At 38.2% G+C, this 16442-nt stretch overlaps 1 protein-coding gene and 1 long non-coding RNA gene across 4 annotated transcripts; one reads left to right on the forward strand and one right to left on the reverse strand.

Moving 5' to 3' along the window:
• Nucleotides 1-12865: 12865 nt before the first annotated feature.
• Nucleotides 12866-15146, forward strand: LOC128232445 (uncharacterized). The gene is made up of 3 exons (XR_008260532.1): nucleotides 12866-13156; nucleotides 13499-13911; nucleotides 14155-15146. It is a non-coding gene; the product is annotated as an uncharacterized LOC128232445 (long non-coding RNA).
• Nucleotides 14005-16197, reverse strand: LOC128232444 (uncharacterized). Of its 3 annotated transcripts, none has more exons than XR_008260531.1 (3): nucleotides 15862-16197; nucleotides 15293-15445; nucleotides 14005-14251 (listed from the first exon to the last, which is right to left on the reverse strand). XR_008260531.1 is itself a non-coding variant. In XM_052945992.1 (3 exons), the coding sequence occupies exons 1-3, from the start codon at nucleotides 16043-16045 to the stop codon at nucleotides 14146-14148; spliced, it is 447 nt and encodes a 148-aa protein (XP_052801952.1). In that variant the 5' UTR covers nucleotides 16046-16197; the 3' UTR covers nucleotides 14005-14145. The 3 variants fall into 3 exon arrangements, 1 of the variants encoding a protein (XP_052801952.1); XR_008260530.1 differs by lacking the exon at nucleotides 15862-16197 and adding an exon at nucleotides 15645-15779; XM_052945992.1 differs by having other exon boundaries at nucleotides 15858-16197.
• Nucleotides 16198-16442: the final 245 nt, after the last annotated feature.

Consider the following 16442-nt stretch of genomic DNA (forward strand, 5'->3'; position numbering starts at 1 on the left):
TAGTGGTATACCCTGTTATATGTCGTTAAAACCTTCTACAGTAGTGGTATACCCTGTTATATGTCGTTAAAACCTTCTACAGTAGTGGTATACCCTGTTATATGTCGTTAAAACCTTCTACAGTAGTGGTTTACCCTGTTATATGTCGTTAAAACCTTCTACAGTAGTGGTATACCCTGTTATATGTCGTTAAAACCTTCTACAGTAGTGGTATACCCTGTTATATGTCGTTAAAACCTTCAACAGTAGTGGTATACCCTGTTATATGTCGTTAAAACCTTCTACAGTACTTAGTGGTATACCCTGTTATATGTCGTTAAAACCTTCTACAGTACTTAGTGGTATACCCTGTTATATGTCGTTAAAACCTTCTTCTTTATAGAATATACTAGATGAACCATTTCAGGTGAGACCTTGACCCCGAAAACCACTATCAACAATTTATATGATTCGGTTCTTTAATTTAAACATAACCATGTAGCAAAGTAAAAGAAAATTTTACTACGTGTCATACATTGATCGGTCTTTATCCGTTTATGGAAACAGGACGCTGGGGGCAAAACTTTACCAAAATAGTTTCTGTAGCAGGGTCCGGGTACAACCACGGGTTTCCTTGTATTTTAATGCCTATGGAAGCGTTTTCTGGCTCATGATAGCACCTTTTCTGAAAAATGACACGCGGGCCCCAGACCTACATTTCGTACGTGGACGTACACCAGTGAGGGTTAACATTTAAAAAATCAAATGTTGCTGAAATCCCCCTTTTTTGGAACGCAATAATAATGGGATTTTTATGGAGTATTCCAGACTTAATCTGGTGGTGCGCGGTACGCAGAAATCTGAATATAAGAGCATAACTGGGCATTATCGGGTACGCAAACTCTCTAAATGTCCATACTCATTTACTGATGATTTATTTCCCTTTTAACGTATTATACGGAGTATTCGGAACGCAAGGAGGTTGGGGTGTAACAGCTTTAGTCACGGAGTAAAATACCAAATCCGCAGACCTTTGTGCATGCTAATGCAGAGAGTAGCTAAAATTATGCTCATATAATTATATCATGTGCAGTAACCAATGTAACAGGAATATTCAAGCCAGAAGAACTGTTCACGAACGTAATTATAGCCAGCATTTGCAATGTAAATCAACTTAAAACATAAATATTACAGATTTTTTTTGTGAACGTTAAAGACTAACAAGAAAAACTGTGATACAAAGTTTCACAACGGGCCCACAAACAGATCTACCATGTAAATATTTTGAAGTTGGTGATGGCTGATGTCGAGTCAAGGCTATGAAGGAATTAAAAGGGACCTATTTTGGTAAAACATTAGTCTATGCACAACTACAGTTTATATTTAACACTTCTTCCAGGTTTCAGTACAACTATCTGTTTTGTGACAGACAGACAGCAATAAATCAATGTCTCTTGCTTACTCGGGAAAAGACATAAATAAATTGACACTAACTTTACAATGCATCAGAGTCAAGTTTTCATATATGTTACATAGATCAGCTGAGGAATTGGTCAGTAACTTATCAATACGGCAGTATCGAGTTTCCTTAAAGCATAAATTGGTCAGCTAAGAAATTGGTCATTTAATTCTGAATGAGGCAATAATTGGTCATCTATATGCACTGGACCATGAAATGTAATGACCATACAACAATTTAACACCCCGAGAGGCTTTGTGCTAAATGTGACAACACGCCTTTGAGGCTTAATGGACTATACAAGTTAATGAACAAATAATAAATAAAAATGAAAAGATTACACTTATTTCGCCATTAATGATTCATGCTTTATTTTTACATCATATGAACATTTCATTAGCAACAGTTTGCCTTGTTTTCCACAAAACAATTTCGAAAATACAACAGATTAAAGAGAAATCTATTTCATTTAAAATGATCAATAATGGATTGGCAAACAACATTCTTTTGATCGTTCTTTGATGTAGTGCAGATAGTTTTCCACAAGTTGTGAGGCTAACATTTAAAGCTACATTTACAATTAAAATAATTGGTTCAAACAATTATAAATGAAACACCTAAAAAAAGTAATTTAATCCGTGATATCTTCTCATCTTTTCACCAAACCAGCAAAAAAAAAAAAATTACTCAATTCATTTCAATGAACTGCCATTTTCAATAAAAAATACACAAACATCCGTCTTTACGTACACTTTAAGGAGTATATAAAATAAATTAAATAAACAAAATAAGTCTTAGAAAATCTTTAATTTCAAAACCTATTTTTTTCCTTCTTTGTCTATATGGTCAGCAATTGGTCAGCAACTCTACTCTATTTCTATATCGTCAGCTAACTCGTCATCACTTTAGTACGTGCCCAGAAACGTCCCGAAAACAAACGTACGAAAGACAACTCTGTAAAAATGAAGACTGTGTCTACATTATTAATGTCAAAAGTAACACCGTTTAAATGACGAGACAATCATTATGGTAAGAACGATAACTCATGTATTCAAGGGAAAAATTGACTGGGTCTACATTTTCAGCTCAAAAGTACTGATTTTTTTAGGAAAAAGAGACGCATATTTTCAACCAAGTTCTTAAGTCTCCATAAACCTTTTACTCACCACGTATTAAATATAGCGGGCCGCTGCAGCGGCCCGCAATGACAACAACATCATAAATCAAAGCGCTGAAAGACTATCTGCGGGCAAACATGTGAGAGTTGCAAATTTTATTGAAGGGCACATAGATAAAAGTGAAAAATGTGCCGAGTGCCAAGAGCGCTTGTGCCCACACTGAGCGAGGAAACAAACATATCTATATCTATTTTATGGCGTCTTGTGTCGTTTTGTTTATGTAAATGTCACTTCAATCGTCGTAATACCCCTTCCGCATTTATCTAACGTTACAATGCACGCCCCTTTCAATCGTTTCTAAAGGGTTTTCGTTGCTTTGATTAGATATCATACGATAGGAAAATACAATACATCATATATATGTATATCATTTCCTTTTATGAACAAACACGTTTTGTTTAAGGAAAATCATTTTTTTTACAAACAACTTCAGCAATAATTCCATTCAAAATGCACAGCGTATCACTTCAGTCAACGTATCCCCATGTATTTGAAGTTACAATGCATGCCCCTTTCAATCGCTTCTAAAGGTTTTTAGGTGCTTTGATTAGATATCACACGTAAGGCAAGTTTTATGAACATACACGTTTTAAATGTTAAAGGAAAATGATTTTATTTTTACGAGCAACTTTAGAAATAATTCCTATCAAAATGCAGAGCTTATCAGATGGGTCGTTTTCCAGCGATGAGGACAAACATGTGGTCAGTTAATGTATGTAGAAACTATTTTTAGAAAATCTGTCAGTTTATGTAGTTGAAACTATTTTTAGATTATCGGTAATTGTCTGTTCTAAGAATGGGAATATGATTGTGCTTTGTCATGTTTTATTGATAAATAAATGTTATTTATGTGTTACGTAAATATCTGTGTAGAAATAATACTAGTGCTGTTATGAAGGCTTCGCACACTTTAGATCTTTTACAGGTTAAATCCGAACTACTTTGCTTCATCAAACGTATGCATGACTCACTGTCGTATCAGGGCATGTGTGTTAGAATAAATTGAAAGCCTTATGTCCAAAACAATGTCAAGAATACACCGGAACGAAGCTATTACGCAAAAAAATGAAAACATCTTATAAGAATAGTATTTTGTAATTGTATAGCAGGCAAATCATAGTATTTGAAGCATTAGCAACGCGAAACCTGAGATACAACTATTTTGACTTTCATACAATCATTTTTGTTTCTTATCTCATAAAAGTAATATCAAAAATACACCATTACAAATAAGCGTGTTTGAGGGTCACACCAGGTTATAATAACAAACCCTGCAGGCGATTGGACACTTGCGGTCGGTAATAATTTCTAGAACATCTTGGGCTTAACTCAGAGTGAATATCAGTATGTTACCTTCCTACCAGAGCCTCCATTATTTTGACCCATTAATCTGATAAATATAACGATCTAAAAATAGTTATATCCTGCTAAAAATAAAACGCCGGGATACAGAAATACAGCGCGGAAATAGCCGAACAAGCAAGAACTCATACTCGGACCGCAATACAACTAATCTATTTTTATGATTTCGTAGTCATTCTGCTAAACATAGAGCGCATTGAGACAAAAAAGGGGTTAAAACGACATGAATAGAAGTAGTTCTTTGGAGTTTGCGGTCTTAAGACTACCTGCGCGCATGCGCAGATAGTCTAAAAACAGGCCCGTAAACAAATATAAATCATTTTGATGTGGTTGTCCAATATCACTTAATTGCTGAAAAAACGAATACAGAATGACTTTCTTTCGTAAAAATAATTTGCAAAGCGAAAGGATCAAGACATTGTTCGTCATCGCGCTGGGACATCTAAAATGCCGACACCACGAACGCGCTGCGATATACCAAGTGCCTCCACCATGCACGCGCAGTTAAGTCCGAAGTGCCGCTACATTGAACGCGCTACGATATACCAAATTCCGCAACTACGCACGCTCTGTGACATCAAAAGAGCTTCCACAATGAACGTGCAGTGCCATCCCAAGTGCCGCTACCTTGAACACGCTGTGATATCCCAAGTTCCGCCATCTTGCACGTGCTGTGGCATCCCAAGTGCCGCCATCATGCACGTGCTGTGACATCGCAAGTGCCCCACCCCCATGAACGTGCTGTGACATCGTAAGTACCGTCACCATGCACGCGCTTTGACATCCCAAGTGCCACAGTGACATCCCAAGTCATACACGTGCTTTGACATCGCAAGTGCCCCACCCCCATGAACGCACTGTGACATCGTAAGTACCGTCACCATGCACGCGCTTTGATATCCCAAGTGCCGCAGTGACATCCGAAGTGTCGCCATCATGCACGCACTGTGACATCCCAAGTGCCGCCACCATGCACGCGCTGTGACATCCCAAGTGCCGCTGTGATGTTCCAAGTGCCGCCATCATGCACGCGCTTTGACATCCAAAGTACCGCCACCATGCACGCGCTTTGACATCCCAAGTGCCCCAACCATGCACGCGCTGTGACATACCAAGTACCGTCACCATGCACGCGCTGTGACATCCCAAGTTCCGCTGTGATATCTCAAGTACCGCCAGCATGCACGCGCTTTGACATTCAAAGTACCGCAACCATGCACGCACTTTGACATCCCAAGTGCCGCTACCTTGAACGCGCTGTGATATCTCATGTGCCGCCATCATGCACGCGCTTTGACATCCAAAGTGCCTCCACCATGCACGCGCTTTGACATCCCAAGTGCCGCCATCACGCACGCGCTGTGACATCCCAAGTTCCTCCATCATGCACGCGCTGTGACATCCCAAGTTCCGCTGTGACATCCCAAGTGCCGCCACCAAGAACGCGCTGTGACATCCCAAGGGCCGCCAGCATGCAAGCACTGTGACATCCCAAGTTTCTCCATCATGCACGTGCTGTGACATCCCAAGTTCCGCTGTGACATCCTAAGTGCCGTCACCATACACGCGCCTTGACTTGCCTGAAGGTCAATTGCAATACGCTATGACCATTGATTAATAAGAAGATAACTGAATAGATCAACTGTACGGGCCTTAAATATTTGAACTACAACACCGTTAACCCCCTTACATGTCGGGGAAATGTGCTTCGCCATCTGTACGTGGGCGAGGGGTAAATGTACTGGAAAAATAGACATAAGTGCACATACCAGTCAAGTAGCTATTTTGCCAAAATGACTTTTGATATCATTTTGATAGTAAAAAATAATACAAAACACAACATTGTATCATGAGTTTATTAATAGGACCTCAGTTTTGTTGAGTAAATCTATAACTGGATTAGGGCAGTCTGAATGTGAATGCAAATTTCAGTCACTAAACTCATGTTACTTTTAAATACACTTGTAATTGGACAGACGGCGGGGTCAAGACATAATGTAGCCAAAGGGTGCACGTAGACCTTCATTATGCAGCCAATGGACGCACGCACACGTTCATAATGCAGCCCATGGGCGCACGCAGACCTTCATTATGCAACCAATGGGCGCACGCAGACCTTCATTATGCAACCAATGGGTGCACACACACGTTCATAATGCAGCCCATGGGCGCACGCAGACCTTCATTATGCAACCAATGGGCGCACGCAGACCTTCATTATGCAGCTTATGGGCGCACGCAGACCTTCATTATGCAACCAATGGGCGCACGCAGACCTTCATTATGCAGCTAATGGACGCACGCACACTTTTATAATGCAGCCCATGGGCGCACGCAGACCTTCATTATGCAACCAATGGGGGCACGCAGACCTTCATTATGCAGCTTATGGGCGCATGCAGACCTTCATTATGCAGCCTATGAGCGCTCGCAGACCTTTATTATGCAGCCAATTGGCGCACGCAGACCTTCATTATGCAGCCAATGGGCGCACGCAGACATTGATGTAATAGTTGGGCAAATACAAAGCATATGTAATGTAGGTTTGGTTCATCAGTACCGGCATCGATTTTAGACCTTCATTGACTCGTCCACCTCAGCGACACTTAATTGATTATACTCGATAACGTTACATCACTAAATATTTGTCTATTATTTTTATACACAATATTGTTTATTTATCACTTCATTGCGCTTTTTTATGTTTATGCATTAATATTTCCTTTAATTTGATGCATACCCGCCCAGAACGCCACTGCACCCGGGAAAATATGTTGATGCCCTCCCCCAAATCCACAAACCCTCCTCCAAGATTTTAATTGCCTGGAATATTACCCTGACCCCCAGATCATTGACTAACCTCCATGTTACAGGTGCAAATTTTGGACATTTTTTAGTCTGATTTAGAAAGTAGTAAAACATATGTATAATTATCTTGTAATTATTATTAATGATGTACATTATTTGTATTTCCCATGGACAATGACGCCCTTTCGGCTGTTCTATAATCTCGTAGGTGGCGAAACAAGGACAAAATATTCAACGAAAATCTTTGTCGAAACTGACGCATGTAGAAAGTTAGAATTGAGGACTTTTCATGTTCGTTTTCGCTCAAATTACTTACTATTTTGCGTTATTTCTCATTCAAGTTTTGTAAAATTTTGAATTTTAATTACCTGAGGCTGTGTTTTCTGTTATAGAGATTTTATGTTCAATCATATTGGTTTAACCACCTTAATGTTCACCTAATTTTAGTTAATGCACATTTTGAGACCTGATTCTGGTTAACATTGGTTGACATGTATATTTAATTGCATGTTGTAGGACATATTGAAGAAAGAAACTACATCTACAAGTCATTATTGAACGACCATACAAAACATAAGTGACAAAGATGATTAATAGTTGTTCAAGATAGACGGACATACAGACGGACAGATAGATATACAGACAGGCAGGCAGGCAGAAGTATGCAAAAACGAAGGTCAAGCTTTTATATAAATAGGATTTCTAGTAAATAATTTGCGACGAATCCGAAATAGGGTTGTTCGGGTTAGTGGAAACAAGCATATCATTTTACGCCTAATTGAAGATTAATAACTATTTTGTAACTGACCCGATCTAGATGATTATTTTCTCTGTCAGTCCATAAGTTACCTTGTATTTGCTCACGACGGACTTTCGGTATGAATTCAAGGACAATAACTCTTAATGTCACTAACCTGATCCAGATGAATTCAGCTATGTCTGATAGTGATATATTAATGGCTGCAGACGGATACAGCGCATAATTACACATCGATGGTGGGTCAGATTTTCACAAATCTAATTTTAGAAAACTTGAGAGGCTTCTTTTGCGAAATTGTAAAAAACCCAACAGTACACAAGATCCAAACAAGAGCTGTCACAGTATGTGACGAATGCCCCCGAATGTGACATTGACCTACGAACAAGGTCAGTACATGAAAAGTTGATCTTGCCTTTACGTGTCAAATAAATATGACAAGTTATTTTAAATTGCCTCTGAACATAAAAAAATACCACCAATACTTGACAACCTACACTGCTATGTCCTTATATTCAGAATTCCCTTGTGAATAAACACTGTATCTTTCACCTCAGAGGTAGGGACATGGGTCTTGCACGCGACACGTCGTCTTCGTATGTGGAACACATGTAGCAAGTGATTTTAAAATCTGTCCATACAAGGGAAAGTTACAGCCCGGACACGACAACCTATACTCTATGTCCTTATATGCAGCACTCCATTGTGAATAAACACTAAGTGTGACCTTGACCTTTGAGGCAGGGACACGGTTCTTGCACGCGACACGTCGTCTTGTAATGTGGAACACATGTGGCAAGTTATTTTAAAATCTGTCCATACAAGGGAAAGTTACAGCCCGGACACGACAACCTATACTCTTATGTCCTTATATGCAGCACTCCATTGTGAATAAACACTATGTGTGACCTTGACCTTTGAGGCAGGGACACGGGTCTTGCACGCGACATGTCGTCTTGGTATGTGGAACACATGTGGCAAGTTATTTTAAAATCTGTCCATACAAGGGAAAGTTACAGCTCGGACACAACAACCTATACTCTATGTCCTCATATGCAGCACTCCATTGCGAATAAACACTATGTGTGACCTTGACCTTTGAGGCAGGGAAACGGGTCTTGCACGCGACACGTCGTCTTGGTATGTGGAACACATGTGGCAAGTTTTTTTAAAATCTGTCCATACAAGAGAAAGTTACAGCCCGGACACGACAACATATACTCTATGTCCTTATATGCAGCACTCCATTGTGAATAAACACTAAGTGTGACCTTGACCTTTGAGGTAGGGACACGGGTCTTGCACACGACACGTCGTCTTGGTATGTGGAACACATTTGGCAAGTTATTTTAAAATCTGTCCATACAAGGGAAAGTTACAGCCCGGACACGACAACCGATACTCTATGTCCTTATATGCAGCACTCCATTGTGAATAAACACTATTTGTGACCTTGACCTTGGAGGTAAGGAAACGGGTCTTGCACGCGACACGTCGTCTTGGTATGTAGAACACATGTGGCAAGTTATTTTAAAATCTGTCCATACAAGAGAAAGTTACAGCCCGGACACGACAACCCATACTCTATGTCCTTATATGCAGCACTCCATTGTGAATAAACACTAAGTGTGACCTTGACCTTTGAGGCAGGGACACGGGTCTTGCACGTGACACGTCGTCTTGGTATGTGGAACACATGTGGCAAGTTATTTCAAAATCTGTCCATACAAGGGAAAGTTACAGCCCGGACACGACAACCTATACTCTATGTCCGCCATTGTGAATAAACACTAAGTGTGACCTTGACCTTTGAGGTAGGGACACGGGTTTTGCACGCGACACGTCGTCTTGGTATGTGGTACACATGTGGAAAGTTATTTTAAAATCTGTTCATACAAGGGAAAGTTACAGAGCCGGACGGACGGACGGACGGTGCGATTTTAATATGCCCTCCTTCGGGGGCAAAAAAAGCAGTAACGTCAATCTGACCTCAAAGGTTCAGAAATGTTCAAATTACCGGCTGCCACGTGGGATGGAAAAGTTTTATTAGGAAAACATCCTAGTTGCAATATATTGCGGAGCGGAGCGCGATATGAAAAGGTTCGTGCAGTTGAATATTTTCGGAAAACCGCGGGCGCCATTCATTTCTCGCGAAGTAGACAGCATAAGATGTCAAAATATATATGTTTTTAAAAGGTACAAATATTGTACATTTTTAAAAAAAGACCAATATTGAATACATTATTTTTTATGTTCATATATTTTAGTCTATATGAAACAAATAAAAACATATATAACCATGGGCCATCGTTATATTGCAGCACGACAATGCTGTGCGAAACTATTTTCCAAGTTTAATGCAGATTATGGCCAAGAAAAAAACCCACATAAGCACAACACTATTAAACCATTCCCCAATTTATGATTTCATACATTGCTATGTTTCAAGCATATTTTTAGCTTGTAATGTAAGGTTGACAAAATAAGTTCACTTGCCCCTTCGCTTAAAAGTGCTACATCATGCGTATTTCATGCGTGTTCGTACCAACCGGAGTTCGATAAATAGTTTTACTCGTCTAGGTTCCCGCCATCTCGATAACAAAACAACATATTGTTTTTACCTGAAATCCACATGTTTTATACCTTTTGTATATTTCAGTCTTTTTGTTACCAATATCAATCAATTTTAATAATTTCCATACATTTTACTCAATGTTATGTAGATTGAATGTGGCCTACTGTAAACCAAAATCGACAATTTCAAAGCATATAACTATAGGCAATCATTCTTATGTTGATTACACAACATAAAATTTCTGTCTAATGGTTGCGAAACAATCACCGTAATTATGCAGCTCAGTGATATATTTTTGACATTTTACTCCCATTTCAATGGCATACAAGGCAAACAATAAAACAGAAGGTTCTCACCGTAGGACCTTTTCAAACGTATGACCCCCAAACAATTGTTTTATTTCAAACTTTTTTCATAAACATAGGTTATTACGAATGCAATTAAACACATTTTAATCCGTTTCCGTACATTCCCTACATGTTAAGTGGGGTTGGCCAACCCGAATTGACATTTTCAAAGCAATTTTGTTGCATGCCGATAAAAATTAAACTGATAAACAGACCCTATGCAGTTATTTCCTGTCACCATACAAATACTATTTTGTTTTACATCTTAAGTTCTATATTGATATCTATAAAAAGCAGATGGCTCATACTAACATGAAAGGTCCAGAAATATTCAAATTACCGGCCGCCATGTCGGATGGAAAACTTCTTTCCAGTTGAAATATATTGCGGAGCTAAGCGCGATATAAAAACGTTCGTGCAGTTATCCATCTTTCAAAAACCGCGGGCGCCATTTATTTCTCACGAAAGCAGACCACATAAAATGTAAAAAAATACGTTTTTGAATAAAAAGTACAGAAATTGTAACAACTTAAACAACTTTACATTCTGGAATTCATATGTTTGAGCTTTTAATATATATTAGTCCTTATGAAACCAATAAAAAACAAATTTACTTCCCATTCATATTTTTCTACATTTATGTTTGGTTGGACTTGGCCTACTGCCAACAAAATCGACATATGTTGAAATACAAATAAGTTAAGTGTTCATAAAACATGCCAATGTAGAATGGCCAAGACGAAATTTCATTTTACCGTTTAAGGTGGCAAATATAGCCACCGGGCCATCGTTATATTGCAGCTTGCCGATGCTGCGACAACATATTTTACAATTTCAATGCCGCTTATGGCCGAATAAACAACAACATACACACAACACTATTAAACCTATCCGCAAATTGATGAGCTCATACATTTGTTATTATTTTGACCTTAGGCCAGAGTTTTTTTTTATTTTTCGTTTTACGGGAGCTACATATTGCAAAACCCAAATAAGAAAAAAAAATCCTAACTTTATTTTTATTCTTTCCGCCGCCCGTTTTTCGATCTCCGATAGAAAATAAAATTTAGTGTTTTTTTAACCTATTGCTAATTTCACAACAACAAAAATTTATCGCGCACAATTTCCAAGATGGCGGAAGCCCGTGCGCTTCTTGCTTATGATGTTAACTGAAATATGTTTCATTGTTTTGTGATATCACATGCATATTATATGCCATGATGAAAATAAAACTTGAAACTTGCTTATTATCATCATCATCTAAGCGCTTGTAAGGAAAATGGCCGCCTTTTACGAAATTTTAAAGTGGATTGAGTTTGAAGACTGTTGTTCATAAAATCAGTGCGTTTGTCATATTGTGATATTTCGGAACGGAATTGTATGTTCTTTATACCACAGCAGAAAATCTCTTTAATATTTCTGTGTGTAGGCCTGTTTGGAATTTGCTGTACAGGTTCCGACTACAAATGAAGAGGAGAATGTGACATTGGATTTGGCTTGTTTGTCTAAAGACAATTAAGTTATACCAACATATCGCATACCATTTTAATGGGCATTGGCTCCTCTTTTCATGTCACCCATTTTAAAATGGATTGTTTGTATGTTGATTAAGAAACTAAAAAAATGGACTCTACTGTGAAATCTGGTAAGTTACATACCTTGTTTCTTTTCTTGTATATCAAAGACATTAAATTTCTTCAGATGTGTTGTTTATATCAATATATGTACCCACACTGATATTAATCAATATTTTAGACACAAACAATGTGCCAGATGCCTTATGTTTTGCCAGTGCAGTTTCAGTGACTATAAAAAGCACAACAAAAGTATATATGCTCATATTTAAATCATGCATATATAATAATTTATGTGTAATTTTACTAATTTTTATTTTAAAGTGCAGTGTTAAATACTGTGAAGTTACAGTTAAAGAATATATTTACATTGGTGTGAATCAGTTGACTTGTGGCGTTTAGGGAGTAAAATGAATATCCAAAATTAATGTTAAAATAAGTTCCTTAAACGTGCATTATGCACCAGATTATGCACCAGTCAATTGTTACCACGGCCCCCCAGGTCCGGGGTATAAAGGGGATAACGAGAGAAATGAGCCCCGCAGTGCTGAGTGAATGCGGTGGTTTTGTTTTCGCGCCGAAAATAGTGGGGAATGGGCCTTACCTCGGGGTGCAGGGGAATTTGGCGTGGATTTGACCAGTAGACTGTAGTTTGTCTCTACGCAGGGCGGGGTTTTACCAAGGATTGGCTGGACTGAAAGTCAAAGTCTTCGCTATTCTCCAGACCTGGGAGGGGGGCTGGTTACAATTGAATTGACCTTACGACAGCGGCTTCTAAGCCACGCCCCCTGATATCAAGGAAGCGAACTCTGTCTATGTCCGTCAAACAAACGAGGAAGTAATGGCGTCTCGCGTCGTTTCGCTTTCCGATATTCCTGACAAATTATCATAAATGTGACATTACAATGCGAAAAAAATAGAAGTCAAAGGAATTTGTAACTGGCTGCTACATCGGAAGGCTCGATATATCTTTAGAAAATGACGATATCTAACATTGACGGGGTGAAATCTATCCAAGTCAGAGAAAATCGGATAGCCGCCATGTTGTCAACATTGACATCGATACAAAGGAAAAGCGTGTGTGACAGTGTGACGCATACTGTAAATGCAAACAAGGGTAAGTTTAACTTTTAATAACACCGGTCCTTCTTACAGTATTGTTGAATTAAAGATTAAATCATCGCACAATATGAGTAAAGCATTTATGGCCCGAATGGGGAACCCGGAAGTGACATTAAATAACAGTTACATGCCAGCTATACAGTATAACCTTGTATTCTATAGTATGAGCAGAAATGGTTTATTGGGGTTATGCATAAAAAGTTTCAGTTTTAAGCGATTGAACACTCCCCCTTATGAATAATAATGTAATAGTTGACAAGTGACAATCGTGGGTGATACCAATCTGTAACTTTTGCATTGCTCAAACATTCACATGCTTTGATTTTTGTTCTTACAGAAATTGTGGAACATGTTCACACACTCTGGCTTTAAAAGTAGACCCGAGAGGAAAATTGCCCCCGGTGTGGGGTTCGAACTCACAACCACCAGAACACTAGCCCAGCTCTCTAACCAACTAAGCTGACCGGGCAGCTGGTTCTAACCCACACACACTACCCTCCCCCCATTTACCGGATAAGGCTGGTGGAGGGTCTCCTGCTATTTACCGTTGACACTATTAAAGTATTCTGATTGATGGAGATAAGGAAGTCCCCTTATTATTGTCTTCAACAAGCCTACCGCAACAGGGGACCTAGCATAAGACCGGAAACCGCCCCCCCCCCCCCCCCCCCACACACACATGATATTTGCCAGTCCAGGCAATGTCAACCGCAAGAGAAAACCAGTGATGACAAGATTTACAAATAATCGGTAGGACCTATTTTAAAGCTTTTTATAACATTTAGTTTTACTTTGCTGTACAAAAGTAATGGACTATTTGTCCAGAGAAAAACAACAACCACAAAACATTAGCTATTATCTTGTCAATATTTCATTATGATATACATGTAGGAAGCAAACATCAAAGGCAGTAGCATTTACAGCTAGTATTAAAATATTTAACAATACATGTAACTGATTTATTTTAATATTGGCATCTTTTATTTATTTCAGGAAAGTGTGGTCTTTTGAAGAGAGTTCTTGAAGTTGTTCAGCATGTTGTTTTGATGGATTCTTGGAAGGATGTACCTCTATGATGTTAGCTTCAGTTCTGGATTATAACACCAGTTGTTGCATATTTAACATCAGATTTATTAAATACATTGTTGTTTTGCAAACATTATTTAAACTTTGATATTTCTTTGGTGTTTATGTATGATATTGTAGGTGAATATCTCTTTATTGCTATGGCAAATATATTTTAAAATATATAGCATTAGCAGAAGTTATTTTTCACTGTTAAAGCTGCACTTCCACAGATTGGTCATTTTGACAACTTACACAGGATTTGATTGCATTTATCATATTTTGGCTCGGAGAAGTTTGCTTTGTGATTTATATTTTAGGTCTTAATTTAAAGAATGCCAAAATAAGCCGATTCTGAGACAAAAAGTGTCAAACTAGAATTCTGTGAGAGTGCAACTTTAAGAATACTATTAATTGAGTGTGCATATGATCCGGACTCTGAACATTGGATGAACTATCATTAAATATTGTAGATTTACGTAAATGGCCAAAAATATAAGAATAACAATGAAAATATGTACATGTTTGACTTGTTCTTTATTCAGTGGCGTAGCTACATATAGGCCTTGTAGGCCTGGGCCTACAACTTTTTTGGAGAATGTCAAAATTAAATAACCCGAAAAAGCAATAAAAACTAATAGCTACTCAAACTTAGAACAAACTCAAAAGTTTGTTTTATTATGACCAATGCAAGTTCGGTGCTTATTTAAACTATGTGCAAGGTGATTTTATTTTAATCATTGCATATTTAATAAAGTTTGTGTAGTTTGCATGTACAATGGATGCACTTGTGCTTTTGGTTTTTCTCCTGAAATGCTTCTTAATTTCAGCATTTTGCTTCTTATTTAGAAAGAAACTTTGGGGTGGAGATGGGGGCTTATCCCCAAACTCACATAGATCCATCGGGCCTTAAAGTTTTTAAGGCCTAGCTACGCCCCTGAATGAATAATATTCATAATAAGTCTTAAGTCTTTACAGCACATGTTTGGCAGAATCAAGTTCTAATGAACATAACAATTGATTTAAATGTACAGTGAAATAAATTGTTTTATACAGAAAATAATACCTTAACGATTCAGACCGATCTGTTCTCGTATTTTTTTGGTGGCTCAAATATTTATTTGAGTTTTGGAGGAGGCCTAGCTGGTGTGAGCTGGTCAAATACAGTAGCTGCTTGAGGGTCAGGGTTTTCTTGATTGGATTTCCCGTCGACAAAGTGCTGATATGAAAATAAGAAATCTATGAAATGTGTCGGAATGACAGCTGCAAAAGCCATTGTTTACATAGGATCCATACGCGTAGATGAGATTCGGAAGCATGCGATGGTTCGGACAAAAATTTAGTTGTACGATATTTCCTGATTTGCTTTGAAAGCAAAGCAGTTTATAAAAACTACATAACGGTATCAACAAAAATACCCCTTTCTTGAATGAAATCAATCGTGTCCATGTTGAACCTGATATTAAATGGCCATTAATGCCGATTTGACAACACAAGCCAAAGCATAAATGTACGATGTTTATAGTTTAAAAATAGTAACACTTATTTAGGTCATGCACGGACAATTTCAGTATTAAATAAATTTTGAGTGGATTGAAATAAGTAGTTTTGTTCAAAAAATTCTTTTGTACAGACGTATAGATGTTTCGCCTTTGAACGATCTTTCAAAATTTCCAAGTTCAGCTGTTGATGAGGTCTTCCACAGAGTCTGATACAGCACTTGTATTTTTCTAAATAACTCGCTGGTTTCGAATACGGAACGAATTGGAAGCCATTCTAAGTCGGCCTGGCTACCTTGTATCCGAATTACAAGTGCCATGACAACACCTTTTTACCATAATACTTAAAAAGGCGAGGAATTGCCAGCGCATGTATATGACGGACTCTGGTCAGTTTGACGGACAAAATGGCGGATAGCAACACGGCTTATCAGCCCTGCATTCTGATTGGCTGATAGGACCTGTCAATCAAATCCTGTCGTAAGGTCAATTGACTGGTGCATTATTGTGGCTACTTGTGAAACAGGCAGTATGGAGTACGAAACAAGTGTGCACAACTTCAAAACATACATTCTTTAAATGTTTTCGAATTTTTTTTATGAAAAATCCATCTTATTTTTATTTTTTTCTCGACGCTCATTTTTCGACATCTTTTTCTTAATTTTATTCCCTCCTCCTGGCGCTTATTTTTTGAAAAATTTCCCGTAAAACGAAAAA

Source organism: Mya arenaria, chromosome 4 (genome assembly GCF_026914265.1).
Source record: "Mya arenaria isolate MELC-2E11 chromosome 4, ASM2691426v1".
NCBI classification, from domain to species: domain Eukaryota; kingdom Metazoa; phylum Mollusca; class Bivalvia; order Myida; family Myidae; genus Mya; species Mya arenaria.